Source organism: Petaurus breviceps, unplaced genomic scaffold (genome assembly GCF_028583685.1).
Source record: "Petaurus breviceps papuanus isolate PSGF00001 unplaced genomic scaffold, PetGlider_PUasm1.0 90919, whole genome shotgun sequence".
Lineage (NCBI taxonomy): Eukaryota > Metazoa > Chordata > Mammalia > Diprotodontia > Petauridae > Petaurus > Petaurus breviceps.
In genome coordinates, this window is record NW_027187378.1 from 18,010,665 (window position 1) to 18,034,497 (window position 23,833).

General features: G+C 38.7%; 1 protein-coding gene across 1 annotated transcript in view; it reads right to left on the reverse strand.

Moving 5' to 3' along the window:
- Positions 1-19,851: 19,851 nt before the first annotated feature.
- Positions 19,852-23,833, reverse strand: part of CST3 (cystatin C) — a 17,216-nt gene continuing 13,234 nt past the window's right edge. Inside the window, exons 2-3 of the mRNA XM_069075525.1 lie at positions 22,592-22,705; positions 19,852-20,113 (exon numbers count right to left, since the gene is read on the reverse strand). Coding sequence (XP_068931626.1) covers positions 20,030-20,113; positions 22,592-22,705 — 198 coding nt within the window. The 3' untranslated portion in view covers positions 19,852-20,029. The remainder of the gene's footprint in view (positions 20,114-22,591; positions 22,706-23,833) is intronic.

The window sequence follows — 23,833 nt, forward strand, 5'->3', positions numbered from 1 at the left end:
TCTCTCTCTCTCTCTCTCTCTCTCTCTCTCATTCTCCCTGAGTCTTAGCTTCCTTATCTGTAAAATGGGTTAATAATACTTCTAATACCTACCTTATAGGGTTGTATGAAGGTTAAATGAGTGATTTGCGAACCTTTAAGTATTATTTAATTGCATATATGAGAAGTGAGAGGTAGCCTTGGTGTATTGGGTAGAGAACCAGAAAGGGAATCAAAGAGAATTATGTTTGACTCCTACTATGATTTTAGGTGACTCAGCCATCATATGCTCCTCTCCATGGTTTGCCAAAAGAATGACCAATTCTGACTTTTTCCCGCCGCTCCAACACCTGCAGAGTGCACTGATTTGGGTTGCTCCTTGTGGCTTGTTCACTCAGAATTAGTAGGGGAGTGGCATATAACGGAGGCCTCGGCCAGGTGTGGAGAGGTTGCCTCTATCTTCTTTGCCCATCAGTCAGCTAGCATCTACTAAGAGTCTTCTATTGCTAGGCACTATGGATTGGGGAAACAAAGAAAGACAAAAAAAAGCCAGGCCCTGCTCTCAAGGAGCTCACGGGCTAAGGGGAGAGACACAGTCCAGGAAAGACTGGCCAAAATGCAAGCCAACGAGTTATTATCAGTCCGCCGTTGTGCGTGAAACTTCTTTGCACAGTCGCTGTCAACGTCAAAGCCAAGACCTCCAATTTGTGTGTACAATAATGAGTGTTACTGTCAGCAAATCTTTTTATAGGCAAATATTATAGGTATCTGGTGATCATAAATGTTTTTGACATTATTGCTCCCGAACTTTATAGGGTTGTCTTCATGTAAAGAACAGAGTTTAAATGGATCTACATAAAACATCACGGACACATGAATGAAGGGTTTGGCCAAATCTGTAGTAGGCTCTTCATATTTCTTGTCCTAAAATGTCCAAATGGTATTGGGAGAGTCCAGTCAGGTTACTTTTTTCACCATCTGCTTTTGCTTCTTTTCTAACCATTTACCCATGGATGTGAAAACTGAGGAACTTAGTAATGATACATAGTTTGATATAAATTTTCCACAACAACCATCAAATCCTAGAAAAGTCTCCAGGTCATGAAGAATAAATCATAGATGATTATTATATTGATCACAGTTTTTTTTATACATTTCATAATTGTTTGTTTTTACAATTCTAATGTAATTATACAAGTTGTTCTCTTGGTTCTGTTCATTTCATTCTTCCTAAGTTTAAGAAATTCTTGAAAATTTCTCATTTTTATAATATTAATGTTGTACTATAAAATGTTCTTCAAGTTCTGCTTACTGTACTCTGCATCAGTTTTTAAAAGTCTTTCTATGTTTTGAAACTCATCTATTTCCTCATTCTTACAGCACAGTAATATTCTATCATATTATTATACCATAATTAGTTCAGCCATTCCTCAACCAATGGGCATTCCTTTAGTTTTCAGTTTTCCTCTAGCACAGAAACAAAACAAATAAAACAAAAACTTTTCCCAGTTTTTGATCCCTTTTGGATTTAGGCCTAGCAAGGGTATAGATGAGTCAAAGGGCATGTACTGTTTAGAAAATTTTTGTGTCTAATTTCAATTTTTTTTTTTCCAATTTGGAATCATAGACGGCCATTGTATTTATTGATCATAGTTCCTAAAGCTTTCAAAGTAGCCTTTTTGAAAACATCTATTTCCTCATTTCTTACACCACAATAGTATTTTATTACATTCTTGTAAATAAATGAATAACACATTTACGATGTGCTAAACTCTGTGCTAACTTCTCCCTATCGTCAAACAGATCACGGTCTATGGGAAAGACAACATGTATTCAGTTGCAAGCTGGATGGAAAAGTCACATGATTCTTACAGTACAGCAGCAAAGCAGACCTTAATGCATCATCTTTAATGACATTTCTACTGAAAAAATCATATCCATTTCTGGTGGTCAACCATTTAACAGTGCTATAGGCCTCAGTCATTCTCTCCAAAAATCCAAAAGTGCCCAGAGGATTACTTGGTGGAATCTTACTGGGCAGGTGACTGACTATTTTCTTGTTTAGGAGATGATTATTTCTTAATTTTTATAGGATAATAGATTTCCAATCTGAAGGGAGCTTGGAGATCTTCTAGTTCATTCCCTATGAGGTAATCTCGAAGAACCTCTCATTTTTCAGGCTTAGTTTTCCTCAGTTCATTAAGCTGTTTCTATCTTAGCCATAGGTCTTCCTTCTGCCTGGTATCTGCTACTACCTTCTCTGAAACCCATGATATTAGGAATCTTTTTGAACTAAAATGTTTCAAAGTAGAAACTTCAATGTACCAACTGATCAGCACCTCTCTGCCTGAGACCTCAGGGATGGGAAATCATGTAGATGCATTTGAGTCAAACTTTACCCCCTCCTGAGAAAATATCCATTTGTCTAAATCTGGAGCTGCCTGAGTTGTTCTGAGACGCATGAAGTGAAGATGGACCCAGGAGCCCCAGTGAGAACTTGACTTAAGATGGCACCAGGTCCCAGAAATAGCTATTTACATGACCATAGTGGATTCCACCTTCCTACAATGGCCAGAAGACCACACAAGGTTCTCTGGCAACATCTCTGATTGCATCCCTTACTGCCCTTAGAGATGGTCGTTAAGTATAGAGAGTTGGCACACAGCTCTGGGAAACTTCTCTTTCTCTCTCTGTCTTCCACTCTGTGCTTCCTTGGGTCCTTACACTTAGGTTATGTGATCTTCCCTTAATTAAACACATCAAATAACTGAGTTGTTCCACTACTTGCTCTTCCTGCCTTTCCCCACCCTCATGCAGAATCTGACCAGGTATGTGTTCCCCCAAGTTCTCTTCCTTTTCCACCCCAAACAAAGTAAAATAAAACAAAACAAAGCCTAAAGGCTAAAGCCCCATTATTATTCATTCATCTCTCCCCCATTCTCCAGCCTCTTAGTCTTTGGAGCATAGGTTTGGGGAAAAACTGGAGACCTAGGGTAGGTAAATTTGGCCTTGAAAGGGCAGAAGGATGCAGAAAGGTTTACTAAGGTTTCCTGTTCAGTATCTGAGAGTATGGCAGAGATCTCTGACATTAGAGGCAAAAGAAAGTATCCTTCTTAATAAGAGACATGGGAATATTTGAGAGTCATCTTTAACCCTCTACAATTCATCATACCAGAGGGCAATAACTATTCTCTCACTAATCATCCCTAGCTGCTTGTAGACCAAGGAATTGAGAACCCCCAAAGAATCTTCAGTGTTCTGAAATGGGAGTTGGTTTATATTCATTTCTACAGGAGGACACAGTTAGCAGCCCTCTTGTTTGGGGGTTCAAGAGGTTATATGCATGAAATCTAATATATACAATAATAATTTGAATTAACATTTGTTGTTGTTACTCAGTTATGTATGACTTTTCATGACCCTGTTTGGGGTTTTCTTGGCAAAGATACTAAAGTGGTTTGCCATTTCCTTCTCAAGCTCATTTTACAGATAAGGAAACTGAACCAAACAGGATTAAGTGACTTGCTCAGGTCCATACAGCTAGTATCTGAGGTCATATTTGAACTAAGGCCCCAGCCCTTTACCCACTATGCCACATAGCTACCCCTATACACCTATAATTATAACCAGATGGCACAGTGGGCAGATAATACTTATAAAGTACTTAGCACAGTTCTTGGCCCATATGAAACACTATAGAAATGATAGCTATCATTTTGGATGATGTTTAAATTTTACAAAGAACTTTCCTCCTAATAACTCTGTGAAGTAGATAATTTAAATATTATTATTATTATTATTATTATTACCATTTTATAGATGAGAAAAATAAAAAAATGAATAAATAAGAGTCCAAAGTAGAATAAATAAATAAGAAATCTGAACCTAGTAATTTATTACAATACATAGAATCCTCATTAGGACATCCATGTTTTTTCTATAGCTTGATGAGATACATGGGTGGTTCCATCTTGTCCTTCTTGTTTTTGGCAATTGCTTTTTCTTTTATTTCTTTTTTTTCCCAAAGCTCACAAACTTTGATAGATGATGGCAATTTCAAGAAAAGCAAGGAAGTTTGGAGGAGGCACAGATTTAGGGTGGAATACAATAGTGGTAATGTCATAAGGTTTTGAGATGTAGAATTGGGGAGAAAAGGGAATTCAAACTGGATGGCCTGTATTTTTTCCAGTAAAATAGGAAGTGCTAAAAAGGAATGGAAAGGGAGTGGCCATATATGACTTAAGGAGGAAAGAGAAAGTTTGGAGGTGCTGCTGTGGGGAATATGGTAGTCAATTATAGAAGAATAAAAAAAAATATTGTGCTTCAGGGAGGACAGAGTTGAAAATTAGATAACATAAATCTGTAGTGGACCCAGATATGTAAGTAGGAGTGGAAAAGACAGATGATGGGAGTAACCTGGATTTGGGACCTAGAAAGACATGAAGGGCAAGAGATTTAAGAGCAGTTGATTGCAGAGTGTTGAACTAGTTAAATAAGAAGTCAAGAATGCAAAGGATCAAAGTGACACCAGTGAAAGGGTAATGGACCGGGAGAACAAGGAAGGGTAAAGTGACTTGAAGTCACAAAAAGAATGACAAATAGTTTTAGATTTGAGGCAAAGGGATAGATGAAAGGATAGGAAGGCAAGCAAATGGAGGAATTTCACAATTCTAGGCCATAGACGCCACTTGCCTAGGTCCACATGAAATATATCATCAATTGAAGAGTAGAATAAGAATTCTTTTTGTGGTATCAAGACAGAGACTCTGGTGGACACCAGCATTAGGTTACACATACTGATGCTGCCAGAGATGGGGTGGAGGAATTAGGAAGCAGAAAAAGAGGCACTGGAGAGGGATTAAACCTAGCCCATATCTGGTAGTTTCTATTTTAATGAATTATTATTGCTAACTATATAACTTGCTAACATGCTAAACTCATTTGTTTCTATACATACCAGGCAAATGTAAGTGCCTTCTAAATTTGGTGCCTTGGAGCATAGCCCAAGTACCTCTGCCCTGGTTATGGCTCTGCTTATTTCAGTATGAAGGTCTGGGAACAATTTTACTGCTTGATTTTTCCATTATTTAAATTGTATTCTTGTCCCAGTGAACTCCTTTGCCACTTGACTTAAGGCCTGCTGTATTGGTAGAGAATTCATTGGACAGGAACAGAAGCCTAATATTAGCTCCACATTGAACCAAAGTACTAATAAGGTTACAGAACTGAGTGGGATATGTATTAAAAGTAATTGTTGATAATTTTTGTTTCTTCTCTTGAAAATTGCCTGTTCTTTTTCTTTGACCACTTAGCTATTGGAGAATGGCTCTTGGACTTGTGAATTTGCATTAATACCTTATGAGTTTTAGATGTTAGACTTCTTTTGGGAATATTTAATTCAAGAAAAATCAGTCTTGGGGTGGCCAGGTGGCACAGTGAGTAAGAGTGCTGGCCCTGGCGTTGGGAGACTTAGGATCGGTTCCAGCCTCAGATACTTGGCACCCACACAAAATAATTGGCCGTGTAACCTTGAGCAAGTTACTTAACCCCAATTGCTTAAAAAAAAAATCAGTCTGTTTCTTTCCTTTTTGTTTGGGTACATTTTTTGTGATGCAAATATTTTTATTACTATAATCAAGATATAACTGGTAAATGATGTTTTAAGATAACTTTTTCAACCAATAAAAATCTGCCTTCTCTTCTTTCCTTCTCCCATCCCACCCCATTGAGAAAGAAAAACAAAACCTCTGTTAGAAACATGTAAAGTCAAGCAAAAAAAAATTCCCCATTGACAGTCTTTAAAAAATTCAAATTTATATTTTAAATCTATCATCTCTCCATTGGAAGGTGGACACTATGGTTCATGTCTTCTGGAACCACGGTTAGTCATTGGGTTGATGAGAACTTTTCAGTCTTTCAAAATTGTCTTTACAATATTTTTGTTGTTGTATGAATTGTTTTCCTGGTCTTGTTCACTTCATTCTGAATTAATTCACACAAGTCTTCCCAGGTTTTATTAGTAATTAGTCATTTAGAGCATTTTTTCAAATAACTATTGATACATTGTATTTTTTCCCTTTGAAACTGCTTAATCTTATCCTTTGAGCATTTATCAACTATTACTAATATCAAATATTATTTACTAATAATCAAAAATTAAAGAGTGGCTCTTATTCTTACAAATTTTAACGTATTCCATAGATAGACAGATACATAGATAGATCTTAGAAATAGATAGATAAATACATAGATAGATCTCTTTATCAGAGAAAATTTCTGCAAAGATTTTTTCTCCTTTACCTGATTTTCTTCTAATTTTTGCTGCAATGGTTTTGTTGGTCATTCACAGTTATAATTGTTAATTGTGTATGTACATCCATCCTATTCTTATAATTTTCTTTATTTCCCACTTTGTCTTTAAAGAAGAGGATAGTAAGAGGGAATGTTCACAGTACCCTTTCCCTGGTTTTTGTACAACATACTTCTGCTCCCCTGCCACTCTTCTCCTTCCTTCACCCAGAGGCCAATCACAGGTGCTTATCCTTTCTTCCTTTTCTTTTAAACCCCATTTCAGGATCCATTTTCTTTAGAGTTTGTTTTGCTTATCCTTCTCTTAATCTACCTTCTTATTCACCTTTTACTTCCCTCTTCTCTTTTTTCTCCCCTTTCCCTCCTGTTTCACTTTTGAGTAAATGTATTTCTGAACCCAACTGTGTGTGTATGCACTCACATCCATATTCCCTCCTTTAAATAGTTCAGATGAGAGGGAGGTTCAAATATTGTTCATTTCCTTCACTGCTTTCTTAGTCTTCTACTCCATTATGTATGGTAATTTTTTTCCATTAATCTTCTCCTTTCCCCCTCTTTTCCCCACCACAAAATATTCCTTTTCATCTCCCTTCTCATTCATCTTTCAGTGTCATTAACAACCACTCACAGGCCCTCTGTCCTATTAGACTCCCTTTGTGACTCCTGATGGTGGTAGAGTTCTGAAAGGATATATGTATCTCCCCATATTAGAATATAAAAAGTTTATCCTTGTCTAGTCCTTTATGATTTTTTGCTCATATTTACCTTTATTATTTTTTTTTATTCCTTTGATACTGAAATCAAAGTTATGACTATCCATGTGTGACTGAGGTGGAATGAAAGGGTAAAGGTCATGGGAGTTGAGGGGTTTGATATACTGGGAAGCAGGGATATTTGAAATTACATCAATATATATTGCAGTATTTAGATATGAGACTAGAGGTTGGAGAGGAGACAAAGAAAATAGACTGGGTATTACATTCCCTGAGAAAGAATTGCATAATGCCTTGGAGATGGTCAATGTGAAATACTTGCTATTTGTCCTTCATTCCTGAAGAGGGCCATGAACCCAATTCACTTGGATGTCATGGCATCACTTCTCTGATGTGTTAGTTAAGACATCACCAGTGATGTCATTGGTCCTCTTTGAAAATGAAGGATGAACAACAAAGGAAGAGAAGAACTTTCTACATACCCAATATTGGTTTCACTTAGACAATGAATGAAAAGCTTTCCTGATTATAATCAATTTAGCAAACTTCATCTAATCCATGAGTGAAAGGTTAACAAATGTTTTTTTCATCACAATGCCCTTGTGGCAGATAAGAAGAGTCCTTTGAGAACAAAGGCCAAACAGCAATGTCTGTGAGCAGAGAAGTAGCTGGCTACCAGTTATCAAGATTCCAGTTGGGCAACATGGCTTTCTTTCTTTCATGTGAAATCAAAAAGCAAGATGGGAAGATACAGATGGATGAAGCAAAACTCAAAGGAAGAGGATTTGCTGAGTGATGGAGGTGGCAGGGGAATCTAAAAGTGTTAGCAATGAACAAAGAGTGTGCCTACTTTTCCATTTGTCCCAATGTGTTTAGGACGTAAAGGAAGGAATGAGAGAAGAGTCATCCAAAACTAGAAAGAGTGCCCAGTATCTATTATGGGAAGCCAGATTTCTGTGAGCAAAAGAAGTTGGAAAGAGTGAGAGAGGGAGACCATTTGGTAAAATAAAGGCAAGCTTCTTAATAGAATGAACATTCCATTGGACGTAATGGAAAAGGAAAGGAAAAGCAGTATAGGGATTTGGGAAGGGTAGTGTTTAGGTGAACTGGGGAGGACTGGAACAGCTGGGAACTGAATCATAAGGATTAGAAGAGGAGGAGTAAGTAGTTTGCCACTCTTAAGAGATTAAGGAGTGGTTTAGACTTCAGACTGACTCTTAAGTGAGTTTAAGGTTCCTTTTAGTTTTAATGATCTATGCATACCAGGCTTGCTGGGTACTCAGAGGTAGAGGGTGGGGGATAAGGGGAACCCACAAAGTTTCAGCTGCAGAGGCAATCCGAAGAGGGGGTGGGGTTTTACAGTTATCACTTTCTTTTTCTGTTAAATGGAGAGGGAAGAGAAATATGTCAAAGTTAGGTGTTGGAGAGGGTTGGAGAAAGAGAGGAGAGTCTTACAGGTCATAGAAGGAAGAACCTTCCTCCTGACTGTGTAACATCCCAAGATGAAGCAGGTATTGTTGGTTTCTCTTTTAAACTCTTTGCTAAAGACAACTAATCCTTTCCATGCCCCCATCCTATCCCACTGAGACTATAACTCCAATTCTGTCAGAAATGCTACTGTGTGGCTCAGGTTGGCAGGTTAGAGGGGGAATCTCCTACCATAGTGATTGGAGTCAAGTTCCCAGAGAAGGCAGTACCATTTCTCAGGAGACAACATGGTCCAATGCACAGAGCACAAAGTGAGGGATTAGAGGCTCTGAATTCTAATAAGAATAACAATAGCTGATATTTGGAAGCAGTTCAAGGTTTGTAAAGCACTTCATGCGCATTATATCATTTATTCTTACAACAACCTCATATAATCCAGGATAATTTACATGTACCCCATAATATTATACATATTCTAATTATAGATGAAGAAGCAGAGACTCAGATAGATGTTAGATAATTTGACCATATTCCAACAGCTTTTTAAATATCAGTAGCAGGATTCAAACTTGGGTCTCTGTTGACTCTACAATTATCCCATCCTCACTGAAACTTTCCCCATCAAGTTTTCAGAATATTGGTGGACATAAGAAACTAAATGGGAATTTTGGGGGGCATTTTGTGGAAGCCAAAGACAATGTGCAAAGGCCAGCAGACGACAGAAAAAGTTTAGAAACTCAGAAATGTATAAAATATATGTACAGTATTGTGTAATATCATCATATCTTATCTTTTAATACCATAATAATTCAGACTTCTTCTCTGGTACAAAAGGAGGGCCAAAAAAAGTTACAAGGATTTTCCAGATTGGGGTGTACCGTGTCCCTAATCCCCATGATGTGGAAAGCATAAGTATACTGATAGCTGTCTTTCCAAGATGTCATGCTGCTATAAACAACTAGCAGGTGTTACTTCTGGGGCAGGAAGTGTTACCCCAATTCCGTTAAAGGGGAAAGGGTAGCAGTGAAGACCCAGGGATAGCTCCAGATTGTTGCTCCTGTCTAGCAATGACTTTGGAGATGAGATAAGAGGAATAAGGGAAAGTTCAGTTGAGGTGTGGAAGCACTAGCCAGCCATCTGGGAGTTTTCAATTTTCACTAATCATTCTTACTAACTAAATACTAAGTTCAATTATTTCTAGGCTAATGAATGACTCCAAGTTCTGTAAATGACCTTCAAATGTTGGTGTTCTGGGGTAAAAGTATGCTGGCCCTACCCTAGTTATGTCTCTGACATACTGCTTTTTAAGGGCTAGCTGGATTTCATACTAGCACTGTAATCTTAGGTATGTAGCCCAAGTTTAATGAATCTGCCTTTTCTTGTTCAAAGGCATGTTGTGAGGATCAAATGAAATCCTTACCTTGAGAATGACAGACTTTCTACTGATGGGTGAGGAAAGTCCATTGAGATTTCCACTGTATTCTAGGCTTTCACAAAAGAATTTGTCCAACTGCGGCCCTATTCGTGTTTGTTTTTTTCTTCTTCTTCAAATTCCAGGCCCCAGTATTGTTGCTATTTAATTTCATTTCCGATTTTAGATATTTCTTCACTCTTTCAGTGAGCAGTTGGCATCCGTTAAGTTTTCCTTAAATAAAATAACATTTCCAGTGATCCCAAGGAAACCTAATTAAAGACAAATAGTGGTTCAGAGCCCAGAGACAAACAGAATGGGTAGAGGCAATGCATGACAGATTTATGCTTTCCGGGGGAGGAGTCTGTATTTGTTGATTATGTTTGCAGATTGATTAAGAAGCCTTGGCAGATGCCTAGGGCTGAATATTTGTTCCTTCTATAAGCAAGACAGAAAGGCCTGGACAATCCTAAGAGCTGGTAGCAGGTGTCAAGACTGGCTAGGCCCTGGTAGCTTTATTTAAAAAAAAAGATGTAACAGGAACACAGCAGCACAGCAAACATGCAGTTAGCCTCTAGAGTTTTCAAGGAGAGGTAAGGGACTGGCTCCATTGGAGAACCCTAACAATTCCACCATAAGAGGTCTAATTTCAATAAACAATAGGAACTGTTGCTGTTTTTCTGCTTGAAGTAATTATTATTGTATTCAATGTAAGTTTCTCCTCTTCCCCTTCTCCTTGATCCCTCACTGTGAAAGGAAGCAGAAGATGCTGGCTCATTAAAGAGGATGAAGAGTTCCTAAAAAGAAAAGAAGAAACCGAACAGCAAGAAAGAAATTAGGGCAGACAAACAGAAACAATGATGGTGTGGAACTGTGAAGTTTTAACTGGGAGGAGATCTTGGGTGAGGAGGTACCAGGAAGGAACATATGTGCTCACAGGATCACAAGTCAGGCTTAGACATGCAAGGGAACAGTAACTCCCCTTCCTCTACCCCACCCTGTTCCTTCCCCCTTCCTACATCCTATGGGAACAGAAAGGAATGGTGGCTCTGGCATACTAATCAAGAGCCCAGATCTATGGGGCTCTGTCCTTATATCTGACTATTGTGGTGGGCAGAATCACAGGGACTGAGTAGGAGAGGGAACTGATCTCAGGTGGTTGGTCTGGACTCTGACCCTCCTTATCTAGACCATAAGGGCATTGTGATGAAAAACATTTGTTAACTGTATATCCATGGTGGATTACATGAAGTTTTCTGAATTGATTATCATCAGGAAAGCTTTTCATTCCTTTCCTAAATGAAACCAACATTGGGTACATAGTTCTTCTCTTTCTTAGTTGTTCATTTTTCATTTTTAAAGAAAACCAATGACATCACTGGTGATGTCTTGACTAATGTATGAGTGAGGCAGAATTGCACAAAGTCATCAGCCTCACCCCCTCTTCCAGAGTCATTGAAATCCAGTGGCAAGACAAAAGTCCCAGGATGCATCTAGGCATCTTCCATGTCTGACCAAGCTCTAAGTGCTCCACAGTGCCTGCTTCAGACACTTTCATGGCTGTTGGAACAAATTGTTCTCATCCACCCATTCTGCCAGGGGAAGTATTCACATGCTTGGAGTAGATAGCCTCCCAACTCATCAATGGATTTGAGGCCTGTCAGTTACCCTAAACCTGGTTTAGCCCGTCTGCCAAGATGGTTTTACAAGGGTGTGGCCACTGTGCAAGGTACAGCTTATTGGAGCTACAGGTGTGAGTTGGGTGAACGTGGACAAAAGGTGAATGAGCATCTCTGAAAAGGCTTGGCAACCCTTACACCAGAGGTGCTGGTCCTCCCTGAACACCCCAGCTCAAGCACTATCTTCTGTTTGAAATCTTTCTTGTTCCCCTGACCCAACTGCTAGTGCCATAGCTAACCACTCTGTTTGTACTTGTAATAAATAACCTTATGTTTTGCTATATAGTTTTACATGTACTTACTTTGCCCTTTAGAATTTAAGATCAATGAGAGTAGAGATTGCCTCATTTTTTTCTATTTATATACCTAGCATTGAGCATGATATACAATACTAATATTTGATTGATGAAAGAAAATTGACTAATTTATTCATATCCTTTGATTCAGCAATGAACATATTTTGAGTACTGAACCAGTACTGAATATTATCTTCTGTCTTTGACTTTCTTGGATTGTGTTCCAAAGAAGTCAAAGACAAAAACCCAAAGTCCATTATATCAAAATATTTATAGCTACATTTTGAAGGTAAAGTAGATTTAAGGTAAATGTTCACTGAGTGGAAAGTGGCTAGAAAAAACTGTGATACATGAATGTAATGTCATAGTATTGTGCCTAAGATACGATAAATACAAGGAATTCAGAGCAACATGGGAAGATTGATATGAACTGATAAAGTGTAAAATAAGCAGCAGCAAAAGAAAAATATACATAGTGAAATGCAAATTAAGCAAATCACTAAAAAGTTGAACTTTGAATGACAGAAACTTCATGAAAAGGTCGGAGACTACTTTGATAGAATATCATATAATTGCCAAACAAGATTTCTTCATTGGATAGTTTTGCTTAATTGTTTTTCTTCATCTCAAAGTTGAGTTCTATCTGGCAGGGTATGAGAAATGACTTTGATGGTAAAACAGGCATCAATAAAATGTATTTGATTTAAAAACAAGAAACCCAATATGAATAAGGGGAAGGAAAAGGAAGTATTTATTTATTTAAATTTTTTTTTTTAAGCAATTGGGGTTAAGTAACTTGCTCAAGGTTACACGGCCAGTTATTTCTGGGTGTGGTACTAAGCATCAGAACCTGGATTCGATCCCAGGTCATCCCGACTCTGGGGCTGGTGCTCTTACTCACTGTGCCACCTGGCTGCCCCTAGAAGTAAGTATTTATGTAATGCCTGCTACTACTAGACATTGTGCTAAGCTCTTTTTATGAATGTTATCTCTTTTGATCCTCAACACAACTCTGCTAGGTAGGTGTTATTATTATGCCCATTTTACCATTGAGAAAACCAAGGTAAACAGAGACTAAGTGACTTGCCCAGGGTCATGTAAGCAGTGTCAGGCCAGATTTGAACTCCTATCTTCCTGGCTCCAGGTCCTGTGCTCTAGCCACTGTACCAAGATTCCAAATAGGTAGAAGGAAATAAAAATGAGGCCTGAGGTGAGTAAAAAGAAAAAAAAAACTAATCGGGAGTAGAGAAGAAATTCTGGATGCCCAGTTATACAATCAGTTTAAAATCTCTTCCTATAATGGGTAGATCTAAACATGTGAAGGAAAACCAGCTTTGTCCCACAACCTAGAATAGTACAGGTACTGACAAGTGCAAGGAAACTTGATATTGGGAAGCATTATGGAGAGTGATGACTACTTATTGAAGGGTGTGATAGTACCATGGTGACCTGACTTTGTGCATCATGTTATTTAAGGCATGAAATCACCTGCTGAGACTTGTTCAACTTTTGAAGAGTCATCCACTTCTGATGGAAAAGAATTAGAAATTGAGGAGATGTCTATCAAATGGGGAATGACTGAATAAGTTGAGATATATGATTGTGGTGGAGTAAATTGAGGTATAAGAGATGATGAGCAGAATGACTTCAGAAAAAAACCTGGGAAGACTTGTAAGAACTGATGCATAGTGAACAGAACCAGAACAGCATACACAGTGACAGCAATATTATAACAAGGATCAATTGTGAAAGACTTAGTACTTCTGATCAATACAATGATCCAAAACAATTCCAAAGGACTCATAAAGAAAAATGCTATCTCCAGACAGAGAACTGATTATCTCTTGAGAATACATTTAAATATAATTTATTTATTTTCTTTTTTTGGCAACATGGTTAATATGGAAATGTTTTGCCTGACTTCACATGTATAATTGATGTGGTATTGCTTGCCTTTCCAATGTGGTGGAAATGATGAAGAGAATTTGGAACTCAAGAATTAAAAAAAAATGTTGAAAAGGAATAATTTTTTTAAAAAGTCATCTACTGTGGGGCGGAGCCAAGATGGTAGTGTAGAAGCAGGAAAACTCCCTGAGCTCCCCCCATAACCACCTCAAATACCTATAAAATTTGACTCTAAACAAACTTTAGAGCTACAGAACCCACAAAGTGACAGAGAGAAACAAATCTCTCCTGAAGACAGCCTGGCAGGAAGAGTCCATCTCAATGCACTGCAAGCAGAGCCCAGGCCCCTGTGAGCCCATGGTTTTAGCCCCAGGGTAGCCCCAACCAGCCACAGCTGGAGGGACTTCGAGAGAGTGGATCACCAGTAGCTGTGGCAGTTTCCAGATTTATCAACCCACAAATGCCAAAGGCAAAGTAAAAGGTCGGTGTGGACTTTGGGAAAAGGGGGTCAGGGATTGTGGTCCGGCTTCTGCCCCTAGAGGGAGAAGAAGCACGATTGCTTCAGAGCTCTTGGCCTGCAGATCACAGGGGGGCCAAGCAACCATTCTGCGGGGTAATTGCTCTTGCTTTAACCTGCATGGATCTGGATCGCTGTCTGGGGTGGAGGTCCTGGGGTACGTGACTAGTGTGCCAGAGCCAATGGAGGTTTCTGAGCCCAACTAATAGCTCTGGCAGTTGCGAAAACCCCAGTGATTTGGGACAAAGCTCTCCTCTTTGGAAGCGGAGTTCTATTGTGGCAAAAAGCTAAAAAGTCAAGTAATTGAATGGAAACATGAGCAAGCAAAGGAAGCAAAGCAAGCACAGCAATCCAACTTTGGATTCCTTTTTTGGGGACAAAAAGGATCAAAGCATGGAAGAGCAGAAAGACAATGAAGTCAGAATTCCTGCACCAAAAGCTTCTATGAAAAATATGAACTGGTTATAGGCAAAGGATTTTGAAAACCACATAAGAGAAGTGGAGGAAAAATTGGGAAGAGAAATGAGAATGATGCAAGAAAATCATGAAAAGAAAGTCAACAACCTGACAGAAGACAATAATACCTTAAAAAATAGACTAACTCAAATAGCAAAAGAGGCCCAAAAAGGCAATGAGGAGAAAGAATGCCTTAAAAAGCCAAATGTGCCCGATGGAAAAAGAATCTCAAAAGCTCACTGAAGAGAATAATTCCTTCAGAATTAGATTGGAGCAAATAGAAGCTAATGACTTTATGAGAAATCAAGATACTATAAAACTGATCCAAACAAATGAAAATATAGAAGGCAATCTGAAATATCTTATTGGAAAAACCACTGACCTAGAAAACAGATCAAGGAGAGATAATTTAAAAATTATTGGACTACTTGAAAGCCATGATCATAAAAAGAACCTAGTGGGGCGGCTAGGTGGCGCAGTGAGTAAAATGCCGGCCCCAGAGTAAGGAGGACCTGAGTTTGGTTCCGGCCTCAGACACTAACACCCACACAAAAAAACTAGCCATATAACCTTGGGCAAGGTACTTAACCCCAATCGCCCTCCAAAAGGAAAAAAAACAACGTAGAAATCATCCTTCAAGAAATTCTCAAGGAAAATTGCCCTGATGTTTTAGAACCAGAGGGCAAAATAGAGGTTTAATGTATCTACTGATCACCTCTTGAAAAACATCCCAAAAAGAAAACTCCTAGGAATATTATAGCTAGGTTTCAGAATTCCCAGATCAAGAAGAAAATATTACAAGCAGCCAAGAAGAAACAATTTGAATATTGTGGATACACAATCAGGATGACACAGGATCTGGCAACTTCTACACTGAGGGATCAAAGGGCTTGGAATGTGATATTCTGGAGGTCAAAGGAGCTGGGATTAAAACCAAGAATCACCTACCCAGCAAAACTGAGTATCATGTTTCAGGGGAAAATATTCAATGAAATAGAGGACTTTCAAGCACTCATGATGAAAAAACCAGAGTTGAATAGAAAATCTGACATTTAGATACAAGAAGTTGGAGAAGTGAGGTGGCCAGGTAGCACAGCGAGCAAGAGCACCGACTCCAGTGTCAGGATGACCTGGAGATTGAATCTCAGGCTCAGACACTTAGCACCCACACAGAAACACCTGGCCATGTAACCTTGAACAAGTTACTTAACCCCAATTGCTTAGGGGCAGCCAGGTGGCTCAGCGAGTAAGAGCACTGGCTCCAGTGTTGGGATGACCTGGATCAAATCCAGGCTCAGATACTCAGCACTACACCCAGAAGTAACTGGCTGTGTAACCTTGAGAAAGTTACTTAACCCCGATTGCTTTAAAAAAAAAAAAAAGCAGGAGAAGCATGAGTAGGTAAACAGGGAAAAGAAATCATAAGGAACTTATCAAAGTTGAACTATTTATATGCCTACATGGAAAAACGATAATTGTAACTGATGAAATTTTTCTAAGTATGAGGATAGTTGAAGGGAATATATATATATATATGTGTGTGTGTGTTACATACATGTCTATATATGAGGGTATATGGGCATATGAATACATATGTGAGTGTGTGTACATATGCATACAGGTATACATAGACAGGGCACAAGATCAGTTGAATAGGAAGGGATGATACTTAAAAGGTGAAATTGAGAGGTGCAAGGAATACAATGAGAGGAGACTGAGAGAGAAAGAATGGGGTAAATTATCTCATATAGAAGAGGCAAGGGAAAACTGTTATAATGGAGGGGAAGAAAAGGAAAGGAAAAGGGAATGGGTCAACCTTCCTCTATATAGGGTATCTCTCCCTACAGGAGAGTAGGGGGGGAAGGCTATGAGAGGAGGGATGATGGAGGAGAGGGCAAGTTGAGGGGGGAGGGTAGTTAGAAGCACACACTTTTGAAAAGGGACAGGGTCAAAGTAGAGAATAGAACAAGTGGGAGGCAGGATAGGATGGAGGGAAATACAGTCAGTCTTTCACAATATATCCACTATGGAAATGTTTTGTGTAGCTACACACGTACAAACTATATTGAATTGCTTATCTTCCGAGTAAGGGTGGGTTTCAAGGGAGGAAGGGAAAGAATCTGGAATTCAAAGTTTCAAAATCAAATGTTTAAAAAAAATATATCATCATTATTATTATTTTTACATGCAACTGAAAAATAAGATATACAGGCACGGGGGGATGGAGATCCATTTTGCCCTACCAGAAAGTCAGAGGGGGAATGAGGGAGGATATGGAAAGAGCAGACTGGGGGAGCGGGTATACAGTGGGATCACTGCTTTGGGGTGGTGGGTAGGGGAAAGACAGGGAGAAAATTTGTAACTCAAAATGTTGTGGAAATGAATGATATAAACTAAAAATAAACAGAAAATTTAAATTAAAAAAAGTCATCTACTTCTGTTGATTTGTGTGGGGATAATGGTGGAGAGCATTTACTGACCATGAAGATCTAACAGGCAACATAAGCACTGATTCTTTTCCTAGCTAAAGCCTGAGCCTTTGAGAGAGGAAGGCAGTTAGGTCATGTATTTCTTAGCTGACTTTTCATTAATTAATGCTCTATCTGGACTGCTATGACTAAGGTCCTTGAAGGCAGGGATTGATTTTTGCCCTTATTTGTATCCTCAATACACTTAGCAGTTTTTAGCACATAGTAGGCTCCTAATGTTTGTTGACTTGACCTACCTCATGATCCTAGGCACTACTGAGGTGTGAGTTTATACCTGTGGAAGTGAAGATGTGATGGATCAAACCATTATTATTATTATTTACTATCATCATTGTTATTATTCATTACTAGTCAAAAGTACATATATATATGTGTGTGTGTTTACATACATGTCTATATATGTGGGCATATGAATACATATGTGTGTGTATATATGCATACAGGTATACATAGACAGAGGGCACAGGATCAGTTGAATAGGAAGGGATGATACTTAAAAGGTGAAATTGAGAGGTGCGAGGAATACAATGAGAGGAAGTTAAGAGAGAAAGAATGGGGTAAATTATCTCATATAGAAGAGGTAAGGGAAAACTGTTACAATGGAGGGGAAGAACAGGAAGGGAAAAGGGAATGGGTCAACCTTCCCTTTTCTCCTAACTTCTGCAAAAAGTTTTGCACACCTCACACTTCTCAACCAAAACAGTCAATTCTATCAAACTAATTCTTAAAGATATTTATTAGTATCCAAGCTAAACAGAATGCCAATTTTGAGATAATGGCTGCTCCCAATACTATCATATCACCTTGAGGCTAATTAGGAGAACTGGCCCATTATGGGTTTTGATTCAGACAACAAGTATCTATAAAGTTGCTGGGTATCTTGAATATTTGTCACGGCCAAGTTTCCTCAAAGACAGAATGGGAGTAGAAAAAGACAATCCATGAAGTTGGCAACTGGGTAATTAACACACAGAAAGGCTTACCAGTGAGCCCAGGAAAGTGTATACTGGACAATCAGCACTCTCAATTTTTCAAAAACAGAAGATAGGGACCCTTACTTATAAGGATAGGAAGTCAGAAGTGGAGCCTTTTTCTCTATATATGAAGAAACAATCTAGCATTGAATGAAAATGGCAAAGCCTCATCATGTAACCCTCATGTAGATTTGGGTATATGTATCAGGGCAGAATGTAAAGGACCTGAAACTCTACATTTCCAGAGGTATAACTTTCAATTGTAAGCAGCCGAGGTTGTCTTAGCAGCTTTCACACTCCCCACAATCATCAACCTTCTGAGATCTGGCCAGCTAATTTAACTCTTATCCTTCAACAAATGTCAATGGAATAAGTGTATGTATGTATACACACATGCATATATGTAAGTGTATATATGTATACATATAATGTATTAAAGTACTATATTAAAAGGTAAAAGCAAAACTTTTATCATGAGTATATATACAAACATATGTAATATATGAAGTTTTGCTTTCATCTTTTAATAGTATGTCAGGGAGAGGGGAAGTTTTTAATATTTACCATGTAACCATTGATTTAGAGAGCATTAGCTGCTAAATGTTGGGAAATATGGGAATGAGACTGATTACTTCTCCAGCCCTTGGAATTAGGCCAATTTAGCACAGTATCAAAAGTCAGGATTTGAAAAGATGTCCTCTGTCCCTTGATGAGTACCTTTAGGTACTCTAAGGAAAGACTCTAGGGAACCATCAGGGGGTTACCCTGTTCCAGTTTTATCATTTTAAAGGATGAAAGAATATGTGGCACATTAGTCAAAGCTAGGGTATTATACACTGGACATAGTGTATAGAGAAAGGGAGATATTTCCGCTGCCTCTTTCAGACCACATCCAGGTGGCATTCTGTTCAATTTAGGAAGCATATCTTATAAGGAATGTTGACAACATGGAACATACACATTCACAAGAGGATAATTAGGATGAATTGACCATATCATATGGCTGGAGGATAGATATTTAGTGTGGAGAAGAGGGGGGAGGTTGGGTAGGGGAAAAAACACAATGATGCTTCAAATATTAGAAAATGACGGTCATCTCAAAGGCAGATTAGTTTTGTACAGGGTAAAAACTAAGATCAATACAGAGGGATCCAATGGAAGTTATGATATCTAGAGGACAGCACACATTAGGACAAGACAGAAGGCAGTCCACTCAGTAATTACTAGTGTTTATATCCTTCTTCAAGATACTGTAGAGTGGACTCCTACACTAGGTAAGCAGCTGGGTTAGGGGACTTCTGAATCTCCCTTAGACCAGGACTCTGAGATCCTGCAAACTTGAATCAAGCCAAGAACCAGTGACAGGCAGATGGATTAACAAAAAGAAAACAACCCCATTACTCCCATCCCCAAATCTAAATATCCTTGTGATTCCTAGTGCTCATTTGGGCTAATGTGTAAAGTTAAGTTTCCACTCTCTTGTGCTTTACCCACTGGAAACTACTCTGGACACACTATAAAGGTATTCTAGTTCTAACTGCTGCTTTTTTAAAAGTAATGGGCACTCTGAATAAATGTAGTTGCTTTTATCAAAACAATTTAAAAATTTCAAAACCTCTCATCTCTGAAAATCTGCAGTATTTGGAAAACACACAGAGAAAGTCTAAGTAAGAACCCAATTAGTAACTCAAAAAGGTACTTTCACAAGCCTTTATTTCCTCCTCCTGCCAGCTTAGGGAGGAGATTACATCATAACCTTGCACAGCACTAACAGTTAAGCAATAATGAATCAAATGAGTTGTATTATTGCTCTTTTTTCAAAAAAGAGAAAACAGCTGCAGCTTGGACTGGTCGCAGATGTGTTTAGGACACACCTAGGCATCTCTGCATACATTCTTCAAGAGGGTGGTTTTGCCCATCCAAGGAACAGAGTACACCTCAAATTCGCAGATGGAGTGCTGGGGGGGAGTGGGGTAGAAGAAAGAAAGAGAAAGACCAGCAATGAGTATGAAGAAAAAAAACATTTATGGAAATAATTTCCAACCTCCTATCTACTCCAATCAATCACACATACTTTAGAATTTTCCTTTTCTTTAATCAAAAGAAATAAAACAGGTATACATATACATAGGAATGGGGTGTGCAGACACTCTAGTGAGGCTGATGGTTAAGAGGATGGGGATGGCTACGTGCTGAAGTTTTCACCTTTTGCTAACCACAGCCTACCCCTCCATGCCTTTCTAAAACATCATGTCTTGATTACATGTAAAATAAGATGTTACTACATAGAAGGTTATCATGCTTGGTGCAGGAATCTTTGTTTCTAGCCTACTTTCCCCCAAGTCCCTGGGCTGAAGTATTTTGGATACCCTTTTGGGGACGAAGTAATGGGAAGAGAAAATTGTTCTGGCAAGAGTTGCATTAGCTCAGGGGAGGTACTGGGTTCAGAGCTGGGAAGACCTGGGTTCAAATTATTCTTCCAAACTTATGAGACTGACTGTATAAGCATGTGGAAGTTATCAGAAAGTCATATCTCAGAACCTTAGCTTCCTCATCTGTAAAATGGGGATAATTATACCTCACAGAATAGACTTAAAAGAGTTTAATGTGTGTAAAATGCTTTGCAGACTTTAAAGTATTATCTCAATGCCAGATTTTATTAACCAAGGACTCTCCCTCTGAAAAAGAAAAATGAGTGGGGAAGAGGGAAGACATAAAGACAAGAGAGTAAATCTCTCTCCAGAGCCCTGAAGAAGGCAACTAAAGACCCCAAAGAAAAGGAAAAGCAAAGGAGGGGATCACCCCACCTTCTAATTCTGGACATTTTCCCCAGCCTGGAGATATTGCCCCTCTCATCTCCAATTTCTGGCTGCCTTCAAGTCTCAGGTGAAATGTAATCTTCTGCAGGAAGCCTTTCCTGATCCTCCTTACTCTTTGTGTTTTCTGTTCACTTATTACCTCCAACTGATTCTTTATCTTGTATGATACGTTTTCCCCCATCAGACTCTGGGCTCCTTTAGAAAAGTGACTTTATAAAAAATAACTTATTTTTATCTCTTGGGCTTAGCCCGGTGCCTGGCAGGGCACTTAGACGTGGCCAGCTTCAGGGGACGCTTCACTAACTTAACCAAATTCTATTTCTGTAAGGAAAATGGTGTCGTTTGGGACCTCAGGTGGTGAATGATGGGTCAGGCTGTCAGGTAATGAGAACCATCCTAAAAGTGCCCAGTCCCTGTTTGTCCTTTGGAGGAAGGAGGTAAAGGTTGACATAGTTAAGAATTAAGTAACACTATGTGAAAATCACCAGCAATACAAGAGGTTGGCCTCATTATTAGCCAAGAATAAACCTGAGACTGAAATCCTGCACTTGGTCAAGAGAGCTTGTATGAACAAGTTCAAAATTTGTTCTGTCTGCTCTGTCCTGAGAGAAGTCTCTTTCTTACTTGGGGAGTATATGCAGTGACTGAGGCAAAGATTAAGTACACTCTATAATGGTATTGTCAGCTTCCTTCTGTTTCCCCAGACAAAGGCCCAGTCATCCCACCTCTGCTTGTTTCATCATTTTAATTACATTGCCATGCCCCAGGCATGAATACTAAAACTCTCCCCATTTACTTAGGTCTTGTTTTATTTCTTCAAAGACTGATTTGTAGCAGTGTGTAAGTACTATGTGTGTCTGGGTTAACTCTCAGCTAATTTATGTAGTTATTTTAAATGGAACTTCTCTATTTTTCCTCTTTGATTTTTGTCAGTCATACAGAGAAACAGGCTGATGTCTTTTGTGGATTTCTTTTGTATTCAGCTATTTTACTGAGGCTGATTTTTCCACTGATTCTCTAGGATCTTCTAAGTAAACCATCTTAGCATCTGTATAAGGATAATTTTGCTTCCTCTTTCCTGATGTTCACTGCCTTGGTTTCTCTTGCCTTTTTGTCATAGCTAACATTTCTAGGATCTCTAGCTTCCAGCAAACAACTCAGGCACCAGCTTTCACTACATTTCTGTGTAGTCTTGGGCATGTTACTTAAACTTTCTAAGCCTCAGTTTCCTCAAGGGTAAAGTAAAAGGGTTGGATGAGATTACCTATGAGGTCTGTTTCAGCTCTAAATCTCTAATTTCATGAAAATCCCTTCGGCAATACAGATCAGCAACTTGCCTATACCTTAATCTGAGAGTTACCTAAGGAAATGAGAGGGTGACCTGCTCATGGTCACACAACCAGTAGTTATCAAAGGCAGGTCTTGAACTTGGGTCTGCCTGACCCCAAGCGCTCATCCTTTACGGATATTTCTCCCTGGCTTTTCTGAAATACCATGTAAACACACTCTTAGCATCTGATAGCAAAATATAAAACCTCTTTGGATCCAAAGACCGCCCCCACCCCAAAAAAAATTCACCCTCAAAATGAAAGATTTCAGCTTCTTTTAGTCACATACCTTTTTCAGAGCTGGGTCCTCGTGATAGGGGCAGCTTGAAAGGTCAGCCACAGACTTGGTGCACGTAGTTCGACCAATCTCAGCATCAATATAGTATTTGACACCAGCTACAACCTGTTAACAAGGAAATTAATTCAGTAGATTAAATAAAGTCCTCTGCCATTTTTGTGTATTTTAACTTCACACCAACAATCATTTCTGTGATGAATTCAAACTTTTATTAAATACCTCCTTTGTATGTATAAGGCACTGGGAGAGGTGGAGAGGTGCTGGGGGTACAAGGAAGAATAAGAACAGTCCCTGCCTCAAGGAGCTTACTTTATATCCCTGGAATAAGATTCAATTTTCAAGAACATTTAGTCTTACAGCACGTTTCACTTCTTAATGATACTGAAGAAATTAAGCAGGCTTTTATTTAGTGTGAAATTTGATTGATATGAGGAGCAGCTCATGGTTTGAAAATTCCTTCCACTACTGCAGAATGACAACTGACCTTTTCTTAGACTTAAAAACTTGCCTGGGGGCATAGGGAAATTTAGTGGTTAAATGATTTGTTCATAGTCACAGAGCATGTGTCAAAGGCAGGACTTGAGCTAAGGTTTTTCTGGTTCTAAGGCACTAAACCATGGTGCCTTTCTAAAAGAGGTAAACCAAGATATATTTAAGCATACAGAATGCAACACACACATATGTATGTATATATGTGTATATGAATGTATACATATACCAGACACACATATATGCAAGCACACACAGATAAAGAGACAGAGACCTCACATTATTTAGGGAACTCATGAGCAGAAAGCTGGCCACCAGGTGATAAATATTTTTGCCACAACAACTCAAAAAACAGTCTACTAAGGCAAAGGAAGGTTGCTATCTTCCACCAAGTGAAAGAAATCATGTATCTATTCAAGTATTATTAGAGGGCAATGTATTCTAGACCATGGCATGCTTCAAATAAGTGGAGCTTACCTTTTCAATGCCTAAACTACTTTAATCATTGTTTAAGGAAATCTAAGTTATAGACATATTACATAGCTAAAATACACTACTCAGAATTTGGCCTTTTTTGATGACTTTTGATTATAAGGTTATCATGGTGTAATGGGAATGCAAATTTGGAAGATCTTCCCTGCCCCTAGGCTAAAGTGCACCAGAAGCCTGGGGAGGGAGGCTTGTTTTTCAGTAGATACTTTTTGATTGGCCAGTGGGTCAATAAGGTTGTTACATTCTCTGAGC